The sequence below is a fragment of the Cryptomeria japonica genome, chromosome 7 (genome assembly GCF_030272615.1).
Source record: "Cryptomeria japonica chromosome 7, Sugi_1.0, whole genome shotgun sequence".
Taxonomy (NCBI): Eukaryota; Viridiplantae; Streptophyta; class Pinopsida; order Cupressales; family Cupressaceae; genus Cryptomeria; species Cryptomeria japonica.
Window position 1 is genome coordinate 228760469 of NC_081411.1, and position 15932 is coordinate 228776400.

Sequence of the window (15932 nt, forward strand, 5' to 3'; positions counted from 1 at the left end):
CCCACTAGCACTCTAACCGATGATCAGAGAAGAGAGATTCGATAATATGGGCAAGTCATGGAAGCCCTTATTAGCAGCCTGTACGATATTGAGTTCATTGATGTAAAAGATAAGGAAAATCCTTAGGATGTATGGGAGACACTGGAAACCATTTATGGCAGTGATGAGCATGTCAAGTAGGCTAAGGAACAAAGCCTCAGAGGAAAATTTGAAGACATTAGGATGGTTGAAGGTGAGACCATTCAGCAATATGGCATAAGGATCAAGACTATGGTTGGAGATATCAAGAGCACTAGCGGAACAATTGATGATGCCACCATTGTCAGTAAAGTTCTGAGATCATTTTTACCGATCTATGCAATCAGGGTTGCTGCTATTCAGGAGTTAGGGTCTATCAACAAAACCAAGGTATCTCTAGACTCTATCATTGCAAAGTTGACTGCATATGAATTGAATAGCTATGATGGTAGTGTTCAGAATATAGAGTCAACCTTTAGAGTGTATGGTTCCTCTGCACTAACTAGAAAAGGAAAAGAAGTCAGCAACAGTTATGAATCTAGGCCAAGCAGAGACATGGATGATGAGGAGATTCTGATGGAGTTTGAAGCTCTTCTTGCCAAGAGACTTCCAAAAGACACCGGAAAATACAGAGGTAAGCCTCCTCTAATTTTTTTTTTCTATAATAAGATAGGACATATAGCTGTTAACTATCCTAACAATGATAATAAGGATAAACTGGAAAGGTTTAGAAAGTATAAAGGAGGAGGTAGGAGAAATTATCTTGTGGTAGTGGATGAAGGTGTTACCGATGAATAATTTGAGGATGAACCTAAACTACATTGTATTATTTCATTCAGTAAAATAAATAAGTAATCTATATAAAATGATTTGTTTTTACGTTTAACTAATACTTGCCTATTTATGAACATTACGAAACAAATTTTGTAAAATAAAATATAAATAATTTGAGATTGAATAGAAAGAATCAAACATCTGGCACTTTGAGATTAACATAACCTGGATCCTACGTAAATAGCCAGGATGTACCAACAATACAACAACATTTCACAGAACTTGCAGTTCAATAAAAAAAAAATTATTTATTGATAGAAAATAATAAATTACGTATTGTTAAACATACGAATGCTATTTTACTTTCCCTATATTTTCCATACGATAAGAGGGGTATCGAACATCACGACGAGAAAGGAATCATTTGAACGGGTTAACTCAAACACGGCGAAAGGCGGATTATCCAAGAATTTTCGATAGATTCAAGCGCTTACAGTGGGGTCATATCCATTGTAAGAATAATGGTACATTGACATTTTAAATGCTTAAAAGAATCGGGTAACTTCTCCGAAATGATCTACCTGTTAAACATTATACAAACAATTGCTTTATATTAATTGCTGCGTTACATTTTGTTGTTCTCATTGAATCGGTTATTATAGCTTTTTTAATGGGCGATCCATCAGAAGTTCCTTCCTCTTCATCTTCATCGGATCACACCGAAAGCCAGCAGCAACTTGACGCGTCCATCAAGCCGTACCATGTTTTCGTCAATCATCGCGGACCAGATGTCAAGGACACTTTGGCCAGCGCCATTTACCATTCACTCTATCGCACTGGATTGCATGTGTTCTTCGATAGAACTGAGTTTCAACCGGGACAGGAATTATTCCCCACCATAAAAGAAGCGATTAGAATTGCTTTAATTCATATTGTCATCTTGTCCAAGAGATATGCGGAATCGAGCTGGTGTTTGGAGGAGTTTTACTGAATACAGAAAACTGGTGCAAAAATTATTCCTGTTTTCTACCACGTTCTTCCTAGAGATCTTATGGTCCTCAGAAATGGGGAAGGAGTATATGCAGAATCATTCGTGAAGTTGCAAAGTAAGATGGATGGTAAGAAAAAGAGATACGATTCTAAACACATTGAGGAATGGTGAGATTCCCTTGGAAACGTTTGCATCATTTCAGGGCTGGTAGATCTGGATCATGGACACAATGGGTATGGAATTATTCTTTCATAAACTGATTATTTTATTTCATTATTTTATTTACGATACTGTATATTATAATGGCAAAATAGTCAATAATTTTACATATTTAAATTCTGAATGAAATATCTAATCATAAAAAACTATTTATATGATTTTAAATGTGTAAAATTGGGATATATTTTATTTTATGATCATCGACTTCCTTGTGTATTTGATGGAAAAGAAAATAAAGGATTGGAAAACATAGAGCTTATGATAACTTCTTTGTTTACATTAACTTATTTGCAATTACCTATAATGTTATATAGAATGATCAGATAGAAAGGGAGGACTGCACAAAAATGTGTGAACTAGTAGTATCTGCATATTAGAACCAGCAAGATTCTATTCTAATAATATCTCACTGAATAGTGAATTAATTGTGATTTGACATCAAGATGTAATCTAATATTTACTATCATATATTACACCAATCATTAGATCTATAGCTTCATAATTAAAAATATGTTAACTTAAAAATTAAAATAATGTCCAATGTACCTGAAATAGTTATATAAAGATAAAATTATTTTATAAGATGAAATATATTTATTAAACAAAGAATAGAAGCAAAATACCATTTCATAGCATTTGTCCTAAAGTTAAACCGACATGTAAAAGCTTCTATAGTATTATCGTCACTGTAAATTTATTAGTTCCTGCCAGGGAACTATAGCGAAGGCTTTGCTTTTATCTCGTCATTAAACTTTTTTCTTTCAGCCAATCAGAAATCAATATTAACTATTAATAATTTATATTGTAAGGATGTAGATTTAAACATACTCACAGATTAACTGTGCTTAAACATGGACGCCTGTTATTGGTCTCTATTCACCGGTCCAGAATGTCATAGAGGAAATTGTGATTTCCCATATGAGAGAACGCACAAAATTTAACGTGTTTGTTAGAAGTTGTCAGCAATTGCAGTGTCTTTCAACACTTGCAGGTGTCTAAAAATAATAATGGCCCCCATATTAATGGCTACGCCTCTGTAATTTCTAAGAAGATGTCCCACTCCAATGCCTAATATTAATACTTATTGCATGGAAATATAGGGCTGGCTTAAAGAGCACACACTAAGCTCTGACTTTCAAGTTGGTCAAAACATTTTCTTTCTCCGTTTCTGTTTTCTATTTTGTCATCTCTGTCAGGGTTAGGATTCGTACTCTTCATTGCTCACTTAGAATGCCTATTGTGGGGTCCTCTCAACCGTCATTTCACCTCCTTTTCTATTACTCCCATCTGTATTCGTGCCACATAAATTTTTGAATTTTCAAATGTATTTCTCCTGCTCGATCAAATCTTCATATGGAAGTTTCAGATCCAACCATTTACATTTTCCAGCCTGTGCGAAAATGGAGCTTTTCGCTTTCGAATAGGTATGGACATCTATCGAAGCATAATGGAAGGACGGTTATTACACCGAGAAGCATCTTCTATAGCCACAACACGGAGTGAGGAATCCAAACACATTGCACTAGATATTGAAACAGATGTAGTGCAAAGTATGTAATGCATGGAAGTGCAAAGACATAATGGTCACCTCACATAGTGGACTATGTTTACGCCTGCATCAAATGCTCACAAACATGGTCATTCCTGCTTACGATATAAAAAGTTGTGTCCGCCTTCAATTTTCTCTACATTTCAGGTTGTTTTAAAGCTCTTTTGGGAAATTTCACTCTGTTGGTTTTTACTTTTAATGTATCTCATCACCATTTCTTATACCATTATTTTTCCCACTTTTGCAATTTAGGGTAGAGCTGTCCAAGGATACATTTGTATCTGATATATGTATGGGGACCTTTGTAGAACGTATTTCTCTAACTATTTTGAAACTTTAGATTCTACAGGAAACAAAAGAAGTTTTAATTTGATAGATGGAGGAGTTGTTTCAAATCGAGTAAGTCGTGCTACACTCTGTAAATCAAACATTAGATGACATTTTTTATATTTGAAAACTAACTATGAAAAGGTTTTTGCAGAGCCTGTGAACCATCTACTAGATCGTGAAGAAAGAATTTAAGAAAACCTTACACTTTCCATCTATGAATCCTAAGGTAGACTAGCCTCTAATTTTAAGTTCTATTCAATAGAGAAACACAAAACATAATATACTTTGTTTTGGTGAACATAAGAGCTTAGATTATTTTTGGACAAGTTTCTCTTGGAATGGGACATGAAGCAATTGGTAGCTACACTACAGAAATAAAAAGCCAGCAAATGGGGATATTTGAAATAAGATTTATTTTAGTTATTGCAACATCTGTATCTCTGCTGCGCATTATTCATGATTATTAGTTAAAAAAAATAATATGAACAATATAGTCAATATACTAAATCAAGGAACTTAAACTAAAAGATATATCAACTTGTGCGAACCTTTGAAGCATTCATTTTTCTACCATTGGTTCTTCCAAATACAGACTACCAATGTCATTGGTTCATAGTTTCTTGCCACATAACTTCAGTTTGTAACTATTAGGAACTATTGCTTCTATTTTGAGGTTTGCATTTTTACTTTAGCATTCATAAATTAAATTTCAAATCCCAAAAATGATCCCATGAAAGTGTTGAAAGCTCACCTCAATGAGTGTAGGTTGTAGTATGTTTAATTTTAAATTTTTCTTATAGATATTTTTTCATGTATTTTATTTATAATTCTTTAAAGATAGTTATATTAGTTCTCATTATATATGATAGTTAGAAATATTGTCTTAAACATGTATGCAAAAATATGGAAGCATGGGCCTAAAACTTGCAAGAAGATTCTTTTGGCAATGCCCAGTATGAAGCATAGCGGAAAATTTGCATGCATGGTAGTGCCCGTATTCATCGGTGTGCCTGCAAGGCACTCCAAGATGGCCTCTCCACTATTCCATCAAACTTTTGTAAAGGGCAATATTTTTAATGTCATTTGGGAGTCTCGGTGTGAACCTTGACTCTCTTGGATTAGATTTGTTTCTATTATCAAAAATTTTCCTCCCCTATCAAGTTTTCACGCAAGTCCATTTTACCCAATCAGCCATCACTAAGTGTGATTTTACATTAATTTTTTTGTTTCCCCTTCATATAAGCAACATAAGAGAGGGAATAGAGCCAATGAATGGTGGTAGTTTGATATTTGTTATGCCTAGATATTCTATGTGACAAGATAGATTGTGGAGGATGTTTGAACCATAAAGGATAGTTGATTTCATCAAGGATGAAGTTAACTAAAAGGGGTGACATTTTTTGTTATGAAGCTATTTGGAGGGGGTTAGGCTGATATAGTTTTGAACAAAGGACATCAAAGAATATGGAAGTTTTCTCTCCTTTTTTAGTGCTATGCATTTCTTGATTACTATTCATTGAAGGGTGTGTGAGAAGGGATCTTTATCCTCAAAGAAAATAAGAAAAACAAGAATTAAATTAAGGCCGTAACTTTTTTGGCATTGTTATGCCCTTCATAGAGGCTTGCCTCTATTTTGTTTTTTCTTTTACTTGTCTGATATGTACCTCATCTAATTTTTTTCACTTTTTTTGTAATCAAATATTTGAAGTTAAAGGAAGGATTATACCATTATCTATATTGTCATGAAGAAAATTAGGTGCATCATGAATATGATGTTGGGTTGTGCAAAAGTGTAAGCTAGGATTTTATAGGTAGATTGTAAGTAGTCCATGTTGATTTCAAATATGTTGTACAATTGTTTAACTATATTTATACATTAGTAGTCCATGTTGATTTCAAATGCCTACCATTTTGGAAGGTCTCTTGTACTGGTACTAAGTCTTGACAACCAACAATAGAAATGAATCCAAATACCATGGCACCTAAGGCTCTATCTTCAACCCTAGGATACCAGTAACAAGGATTTAGTTTTTGCTATCAACCAACAAGTGTGGTTCTACTTGTGGGAAACAAGTAGGGTAGGGAAAACATCCATAAGAGGTCATACTTTTTTTATATGGGAGTTCACTAGCTAGAACAAGAATAGACATCCATGAAAAAGTCATAACACTTCGATGAATGACGTCTAGCTCTCAATCCCTAATCACATTTGTGAATCTTCTTCCAAATGTGAGGGTTGATACTAGAGGGTATAAATATGTATTCAATTGCATACACATATAATAGATATTGCAACTTGTAGATATTGATACTAGATATTATATGTACTTGCATTATAATGTGAGGGTTGATATAATATGTGAATCTACTTGCATTATAGATATCTAGTATATATATATGTATTGTAGGTATCTACTTTATAATATGTATTCATTATAGATTGATTCACACGATCCATTCAACAAGGATACATAAATGCATTATAATTTAAAAACACATTCATAGTTATTTGTTTACACACATGATGACAATAAAGGGTACATTTTGATGGATTTTCTATAATGTCTACCTCACCTTTATTCCAAGTTGGATACCTTGTATCATATATTTGGAACACAAACATTATATATATTAGTATTTCACATATCATGACACATGAATATATCATCATTGACTTTCCACATGTCACAACAATTAGAGTGTCTTTAAAATTATTTATCCATATGAACTAAACACAAGACATACATAAATTAATACTCATTACTAAATTATTTCTTCACAATGCTTTTTATCATTATACCTCTTTTCATAAATTTATCTTTTTTTTTCAACTGTTAAATTATTTTATATTATATATAATCATGGATTAACTATTAACCTCCACCTAAGATTTAATTCATGGAAGGCACAAAACCTTCCAGTTTACTTTTTTTTGTCATACTTTTTCATTCTACTAATCACTATCATCATTTTTCAAAAGATATGTAGAGTGAAGCATTATTTTCCATGTCCCAATTTGGTTTTATTTTCACTTCTTTGCATTACCAAGTTTGCTAGCTTTTTAAGACTTCCAATTGTACTTTCATCCATATTAAATTTATATGGTCACATTATAGGAGTCCTACTTTTGAAGGTAAATTATTGAATGTTCCCAATTGAATAGCATAATTTTGTATGACAAGTAGTACAATTAGTGTAAAAATACCCAAATACTTTATTGATGTTAACTTTTATAACTCATTAATCCTTAATAAGTATATTAACTATCTTAACATTTATACATTTTTAAATTTAATTCACTTAGAATATTTTACATAAACATCTCTTCACATCAAGGTTCTTGTCAATATTATAATAGAAGAAACACCCATATAAGAGATAAGGAATTCTAATAAATGTTTGATAATTATATAAATTATAATTCAACCATAGATATTTGCACAAAAATTCTATATCCCAATTACTAGCAAAGAGGATAATAGGGAATACATGGAGTAATTAGGCATAGAGAACATCACAATTAAATAAGGCACACACATGGAGTAATAAGGCATATATAACATATTAATTCTAATTGAACCTAATACTAGTAACCATTTAATGCGTTAAAGGATAACAAGAGTGAAACATACTTTCACATGGGAGAGGGGTCTTGAAAGTGATCATGCTTATTTGAAATAAATAGATTCCAAGGAGTCATAGAGGCTCAATACTTAAAATGAACAAGTGTTGAACATGTGTACAATTTTGATTAAAATCCTAAAGAACTAGATCACTTTTATGACTTCTTTTAGACACTATTTTTTATCTCATTTTGACACTATCATTGGCACTTACTCCGACAAATATTTTTTAATCAATCAAGACAACAAGGTACCTATTTGTTAGATGAAAAAAATAATCATTCCCCTTTCCCCTTACATGATCTATACACATTTCTTGTCTCTTCACTTTGTAGATTCAAATTTAATATTAAAATTAAACTTCAATCTAGGTAGATTTGCTAATAATGCCAAAAGGTTCACCCAAATGATATATACAATAAGGTTATATTTTAATACAATTCTATAACAAATTAAAAATTTTAATCGGGAGTGTAATACCAAGGTTTCAAAAGGTAATCTCATTTTCTAACTTACGAGTTCATTATTAAAATCTAGATAAAATTACCTTTTGATTATCAAGTCTATTTAATTAGAGGATAATATCTCTATACTATTCATTAACTTATAAACAACCCTACCTCATAAATCTTTTGATATATCAACTTCAACTAGGATAAATGTAAATAAAGGGTTAATGAAGTTCTTACAAGATAGGTCAACAATCATGAGTCAACCTAGAGCATTGATAATGGCCTTATAGATAAATACATACTAGAATTATAATAAGGAAATATAACCAGAATAAGTGTTATGTTAATAGAATATTTTAAGGGTTTGAAAGAGGGAGAATACAAGTGGGTCAAGAGAGGATAAAAATCCCACATCTAGTCTTCACCATCAAATATTGTTAGAAGACTTAAATTATACCACAAGAATTGAAGTATTTTATCACATATTGAACTTATAACATCATTTTCTACATATAAGCTCAAGAATTTTCTTTTACAGTATCTTTTATTTTTATGATTCTTGGAAAGCTATAATTTTTTCAAAAACATTCACACATAACCATGTTATTTTTTCAAAATTTTCTCTAAGTATTTTTAATTTATTTGTTATTTCATGTTTTGATCAGTTCCTTAGACATGTTGACACCTACAAATGTTGCATTTGTTTGAGATGAATTAATTTGATCTACTTTACATGCATTGAGGATATTGGTCTTTAATTTTATCATTTGTGAAGGTATCATAGACTTTTCTATTCATCCCTTTATTATAATCATAGAAATGGATAAATATAAATCTTAGAAACGACATCCTAACACATCTCGAGTGTCTTAATCTCTTGTCTTATCTTTATAGAATCATTCTTGAACAAATCAATCCAAGAACTTTATTAGTACGAGGTAACATCATTGGCCATGTTGTAGGTTTTATTTGTTCTAATGTTGACCATGACATTATGTGTTTTATTAAACACTGGCATTTTTTGAAAATTTTGGACAACAATTTGGAAGATCCATGGAGACCCTCATATTTCTCCATTAGAGGATCCTACTATAGATTATTTTGATCCTCTAGATAATATAGATTACATACAATTTGATTATGATAATTTAGAAGAGATTGAATATATCATAGATCTTGCATGATTCAATGGTTTTGAGAATTATCTCCTTATTTCTACTCTTCATATTGAGACCCAATTTCTATTTTTTATTATTATTAATCAAGTTATTATCACCATGTTAATTGCCCTTATTGATTTAGTATAGCATAGAAAATTCATCATCTTTAAGACATAACTACTTGAGATTCATATTTATCATGAAAATATTGATCATAAAGACACATTAACTGGAACTTGAATATAGCATTTTTCTATTAAAGTAAAAAAGAAATATTAATGGTCAAATTATCTAAACTATGCCATTATCAAATTTCTAATGTAGGCACAATCCAATTGTCACCAATCATATAAATAGAGAAAAAAAACATATCCAATTATTTTGAAGTAGATTCAAGATCATGTCTCTTGTTCGCCAAATGTAAAACATGTCATCCAATTTTGTGTACTTCAACCTATGTGGTTGATGATACATCCACAAGATTAAAAAAAGAGAGATATTATAACAAATCATAATTAAATATTCATAAAGAATGTACACATAGAATTAAGTTTTTCCTCAAGATAAAGAATGACATTAATATTCCCAACCAAAATCTATTGATATGCGAAGTCAATTATTTTCATATTCCTTAATAAAGATGTTGTATAGCTATGCACAAGTCACATTTTTTGTTTTGATTGATAGATTTTTGTTGAGATAATAAAATTGAGAGATCTTTGCTCACAATTTTTTCTTGGTATAGTACTAGGCTTTCTATGCAAATATTTATTTTTTGTATTTATTGGTTCTCTATTTAATTTTTTACTACCATTTTTCTCAATAAAATCAAAGGAACAAAGAAAAAAGAATGAAAAACTTTAATATAATACCACAAGTAGACCTTTTCTTGAAAGTAAATATGAGTATAAATATTAGATGATATAATAGAATATGTCCAATCAAATACATAACCGTGAGCTCAAACACACTGACATTGAATATGTTTCCAAGGGCTAGATGAAAGAACTTGCATCTCCTCCACAAAAACTTCTATTTTATGAAGGAAAATAATATTAGGGTTATGGAATCAAAAAAGATGTTGAACAGTTTTTTGCAATGGGTGTAGCCCAAACATTTAGGCATTGAACTCCCTAAGCTAGTCTAGTAAGATGCATAGAACTAGTACCCACTCAATAGACAAATCATATAATTGAAAAATAACTATTGATAAAAAACCAACGAATACATATAATTAAATAGTCTAAATGCTTGTTTTGTAATAATGAAACAAAAATAATTATTTAACCTTCTTTAGGTTTCACATACTGACTAGTTCATGAAGGGGAAAAAAGGGATTTAATAATATATTGATCACAGAGAATTCAAATAGTGGAAAGAATCAATCTAATGAATTAGGAAATGAAGGTCGATCAAACAAACTATAAAGCCACAATATATCACCTACATTCAATTGTCCATATAAAATATATACCAAGGCACACAATCAAATTCAAATTAAAACTCTTGATGAGATTTCCACTTGTATTATACAATATTTCAAAAGTAAATTTTTATTCAAAAAGAACCATAAACATATTTAAAAGATAATTTTATAATTGTTCTCCCTAGTTAAAGTCACAATAAAATATAGTTAGACCAAACATGTTTTCACTTTCCTTACCATTTAAACACAAAAATAAAATTTTATTTATACTTCTCTCATCTTCTTATTTTTAATGATTTAATTTTTTAAAGAGTTGGGCACACCTTATATCTTCAATTTAATCAAAAGGTTTTTTCATTTTTATCATTATTACTGATCTGAAACATACATACAGAGATTTGACGGAGCAGGAGAAACAGTTTTCAAAATTCAGAACTTACGTGATGAACAACAAAGGTAAAGGAGGTGAACATGACGGTTGAGAGGGCCCCACACCAGGTGGTACAATTTAATGCAAGTTAAACGAGCAGTAAAGAGTACAAAGACTAGTTATGACAGATTACAAAACAGAAAACAGAAACTGGAAATAAATGTTCTGACCACTTTGAAAACCAGAGCTTAGTGTGTGCTCTCTAAGGCTGGCCAGAAATACATCCCAAGCACTAAAACATGAAATATGTGTCCAACTCCCACTGGAGATCAGTTTACAGTTAAGATAAATGGCGATTCAGAAGGCAGCCAATTCTCCAGGTTCTACTGAGATTGATCGAGTGCTGAAGGTACAAAGGAAATTATTACTACAAGAAGCTCAGGAGGGACGATACTAACAACTCATTGCAACTGGGGTAAGATCAATCTATGCTACTTCAGTATGACAAAATCTTCCAATTACACAAAACAGACAAAAGCATAACCGTTTTTCCACTCTGGCAGGAACTTTGCTGCTAAACACTTGTTATATGAAGCTAAGGGAGGGAGAAAATAGGTGGGTAACTGAGAAAATCGGAGGGATGGTCAGTTTAGAAAAAGACAGACAAGACTTTAATATCTAGAGTATATATACAAAAATGGAGGGAGTAAACAAAAGATAAATGAATGTGCAATCCTTTTTAACATATAGTTTCTACTCTTTCAATTTCAGCATGTCAAACTCTAATTCCTCAAAAAGTATTTTTAGATTAGTTTTGCATATAGGTATATTTTCATATAAAAGATTTATAATCTTTAATGTTATATCATAAATGAAAGATCTGTTTTTTTTTCTCAAACTTTTTGTCACAAAATTTTCTGTGTTATATATTCTATACAGTTTAATTTGTAAAGAAGGTTGGAAGGACTTTTCTACGGATCATTTTCTTAGAGTTTTATTATAATTATGTTTCACTTCTTCATATCTAAAATATTATATGTTTTTCTATACATATTTTTCAATTCTAATAACTGTGGCGTTTTCTTTTTTGTTTTCATATGCAATAACCTTTATGTTCTTAAATAATTTTATGTAGTCTAACATTATTACTATGTCTTATAGATGAATAATATAAAATTCATGAATGTTTTTCCATCTTTTGCATTGTTTATTAGACTAGCCTTTTACTTTGTTTGTAAATTACTAATTTATTTTTCTATATACTATTGTTGTGCACAATTTAACTGTGTGAATAATCATTTTAACAGGTTCATTGAGAATTCTGTTAGAATTGTTTAATTTTATATTTTCCTTAAGTCTGCCTTTCATTTTTCCTACAATTGAAACCATTAGATCTCATTGAAAACCATATGAAGACTCAACTTCGTCCAGACCAACCAAACCTTTAGCTTTGGTTATATGATCTTCCTTTTTCCCGGCATCGTGAACAACACATCAACAAACTACAGTAACAGAATATATTCATTTGGAGGCAAACAAATATCGGATTATGTTGATTTGGAGGAAACAAAAAGAAATTACGTCTGTCTTCTCCGTCTGTTTTACAGCATTATATAGAAACTTGTGCTAAAACATGGCTCTTAGTCATTCTAATAGAGGGCAAAAAGCTCTGTCAATGCAATAAAGATAATGACTTGAACTGTTGAAAACTAAAGTGTGTTTTGGTTTAAATGGCTATTGAAGGGATGAAGGAAAGCTTGTGGAAACCATAGTCGATCTGGTGAAGGAGCATGTGAGAAAGGAGCTGAAAAAGAGTGTGAAAGACTTGGTGGGTCTGGACGTGGCAGTCGAGGATTTCCACTACTTTCTTTCAGAGCCAACGGATGAAGCTGTTAAGATTGTAGGAATAGTTGGACCAGAAGGGTCTGGTAAAACTACCTTAGCTGAGGAGTTTTACTATCGATACCGAAAAGATTTCGATAGATCCAGTCTACTATTTGGTGTCAGAGAAGCCTCCAAACGAAATGGATTAGAAGCCTTGCAGAGGCAGCTGCTTAATGACCTCACCAACACCATTTGGGAAATAAACAACAAGAGCGAAGGGCGAGAAATACTTGCAGAACGTTTACAGTGTCTAAGTCGGCAGAGATCGCTCAAGTTTCTCATTGTTATTGATGACGTTGATCATCATGATCAGCTAGATGCTCTACTGCTCCGGGAGAATGTGTTGGGAAATGGAAGTTTGGTTATACTGGCATCCCGTGATAAGGCAATCCTTAAACTTTCAGGAATCTCACTGCATTATGAAATGAAACCTCTGGCTAAGGAGCACGCTCGAGAGCTCTTGTGCATGCACGCCTTCAACCAGGAGAAACCGATTTGGGAATTGGAGAGTGTGGTGGAAACAGCTGTGAGAAAGTTTGGCGGCTTACCTTTGTTTCTCAAGCTTATTGGGAGGCATCTTCGTCTATACGGAGGGAACAATATAGAGTCTTGGAATTGCGAGTGGAGAATGTTTTGTGAACTCAATGATATAATGAAGGCTACTTTCAACGCTTTGAGCGAAGAGGAACAGCAAATATTCTTAGATATTGCTTGCTTTTTTCGGGGAATGGACAAGGAGTCGGCCATACGAATATGGGATGGATCAGGATGGAGGGGTGCTCGTGGTCTGCAAAAGCTGGAATACGGCTGTCTCGTGGAAATCGACGAGAACAATTGCCTGAAAATGCATGATTCTTTCCGTGATTTTGGGCGACAGATTGCAAAAGAGCAACTGTGCAACAGTCCAGAGCATCCTTGCGTCTGTGGCTTCCAAATGATGCTGCAAATTTCTTTCAAGGAATATGGTCACTGCCGGTATGTATTGCTTCTCACAAGCTTTTACACATCAAAATAAGAGGGATAGCTTCTAGAATTGATGAAAAAACATTATGGATAGGAATTGAGAGAATACTCGAGGACATGCAGACCAATATCATTTTTTTTAATCTTTTTCTTACGTCTATTTTTCATTTTTAACTTGGCCGTAATCTCCTGGAGCCTGTTAATAATACCCTGACATCAACATCAGAATTTATATTTCGCCAAATTCGCCACTGCCAATTAACAGTATGCAATACCAATTACAAATATAATGATGAAGACCATATATATAAAATGCATTAAAATTTTTGTGGCAACATGAATTCATTAGTACAGAAAATCAAAGTTAATTTCAATTGCTTGTATTCCAGGAAAACGCAAAAATTAGAGGAAGCACTGATGGCACAAAGGCCTCCCATGGACAGAAAAGAAGCTACACCTTTTCTTCTGTGAAAATAGAGCTTCTTGATATAGATGGTGATATATCTGATGCTACAGTTACTGATCGGTCATTAAAACCTATGTGGTTTTGTTGGAAAACTTGTCCAGCTTTAAGCCTTAGCGATCAATTAGCAGATTTGGTATGGTTTCGGTGGAGAAATTTCCCTCATGCGACCCTTCCTCCACTTGAAATGAACAACTTACGAGATTTAGAACTCGTCAATGGAAATTTCAAAATACTTTGTGATCCTGCCTTTAAGGTATAGGTCCACAAAATTCTAGAGCTTATGAATTATCTCTGCTCAGCTTTTTAAGATATAGATATTTCTTTAGTCAATTGACATTTATGCATATAATGTTTTTGTTTAAGATGGATGCATTTATAGAGATGATATTTATATGAGAAGTCATCTATTACATTGGTTAAAATTCCGACATTTATACAGACAATGTTTCTTCAAGATGTTGTTTTAGCTCATGGACTTACTAAATAAGATTATCCTTGAAAAATGCAGCAAACATCGCAATTGAGGGAGCTTAATATTATTAAATGCAGACAACTTGTAGCATTTTCCCCAAGCATAGGATCACTAAAACACCTGGAGAAGATGGTACTGAAAGCTGCACTTCATCTGCAAGATTTGCCGGAAGAGTTCTGCAATTTAAATGGCTTAAGGCACCTTGTGCTAAGACAGTGTGAGGACCTCACAAAGTTGCCTAATGATATTGGGCGATTGAAAAACCTGGAACACGTAGATCTTTCAGATTGTCAAATATTGTCAGCATTACAAAACTCAGATATCTCAATCTAAGAAATTGCGTGAATCATCCATGCACAGATGTTTGAAGAAATCACCAGTCTTGAAGAGTTGATCTTTGAAAACTGTAAGAAGTTACTGAAGCTGCCAGCTCGAACCACTTCCCAAGAGTCTCTAAGAAAACTAAATTTGCTTGGTACGAACTTGATGGAACTGCCACATGATATTGAGAATTTGGGAAACTTGCAATTTTTTTACTTGGAGAGTCCTTCCATGACCAGTACACCGTCTCCACTAGGCAAGTTAGGATGCTTGAGGGAGCTTGTGTTGTTTAATTGCACGATGCTGACCTCGTACCCTAAATTTGTACGGAGATTGGAACGTATGCATGTACCTGAGAGACAAAGCAGGGAAGATGGAAATACTCATAAAGCTTTATATGTTTACAGTTCACGAGGCCAGATCAGCGATTCAGATGTGAGAGACCACATAGGTTTAACATCCGAGATGTCTTCTTTACTACCCAGGCAATAATCTATCAAATTTTATGAGCAACTTGCCTATAAAATTAGCACTATAATGCAATGTTTTATTCGTGTCATTTGTGTTTCCGGCCTACTTTATGGCAAATGAACCATTCTAAAAGGATCACTTAGTATTAGAGATTTTGATGAGAATCATAATCATATGCGAGATGAGAGCTTCCATACTGTATTATTTCAATGTTCACAGTAGATTATAATATAATTTATTTGGTGCTAGCTCACAAAGACTATTTGTACTTGTCCTTCTTGCGGTAACAAAACCTTAAGAATCTTTAATAGGCGAATAGCTATAATTTATTAAAGAGTATTATAATTAAATTGTGTATGTTAGTAGAGTATATATTTTTTATTTCTAGTTTTTTAGATTTTACATTGTCATGTTTAAAAAGTATCAATAAGTTGATTGTTATG

General features: G+C 32.5%; 1 protein-coding gene across 1 annotated transcript; it reads left to right on the plus strand.

Moving 5' to 3' along the window:
• The first annotated feature begins 1462 nt into the window (after window positions 1-1462).
• LOC131028352 (disease resistance protein RUN1-like) lies at window positions 1463-15510 on the plus strand. The gene is made up of 9 exons (XM_059208457.1): window positions 1463-1639; window positions 1790-1950; window positions 3392-3552; window positions 3892-3950; window positions 10937-10998; window positions 12656-13715; window positions 14149-14478; window positions 14734-14970; window positions 15058-15510. The coding sequence occupies exons 1-9, from the start codon at window positions 1463-1465 to the stop codon at window positions 15508-15510; spliced, it is 2700 nt and encodes an 899-aa protein (XP_059064440.1).
• Window positions 15511-15932: the final 422 nt, after the last annotated feature.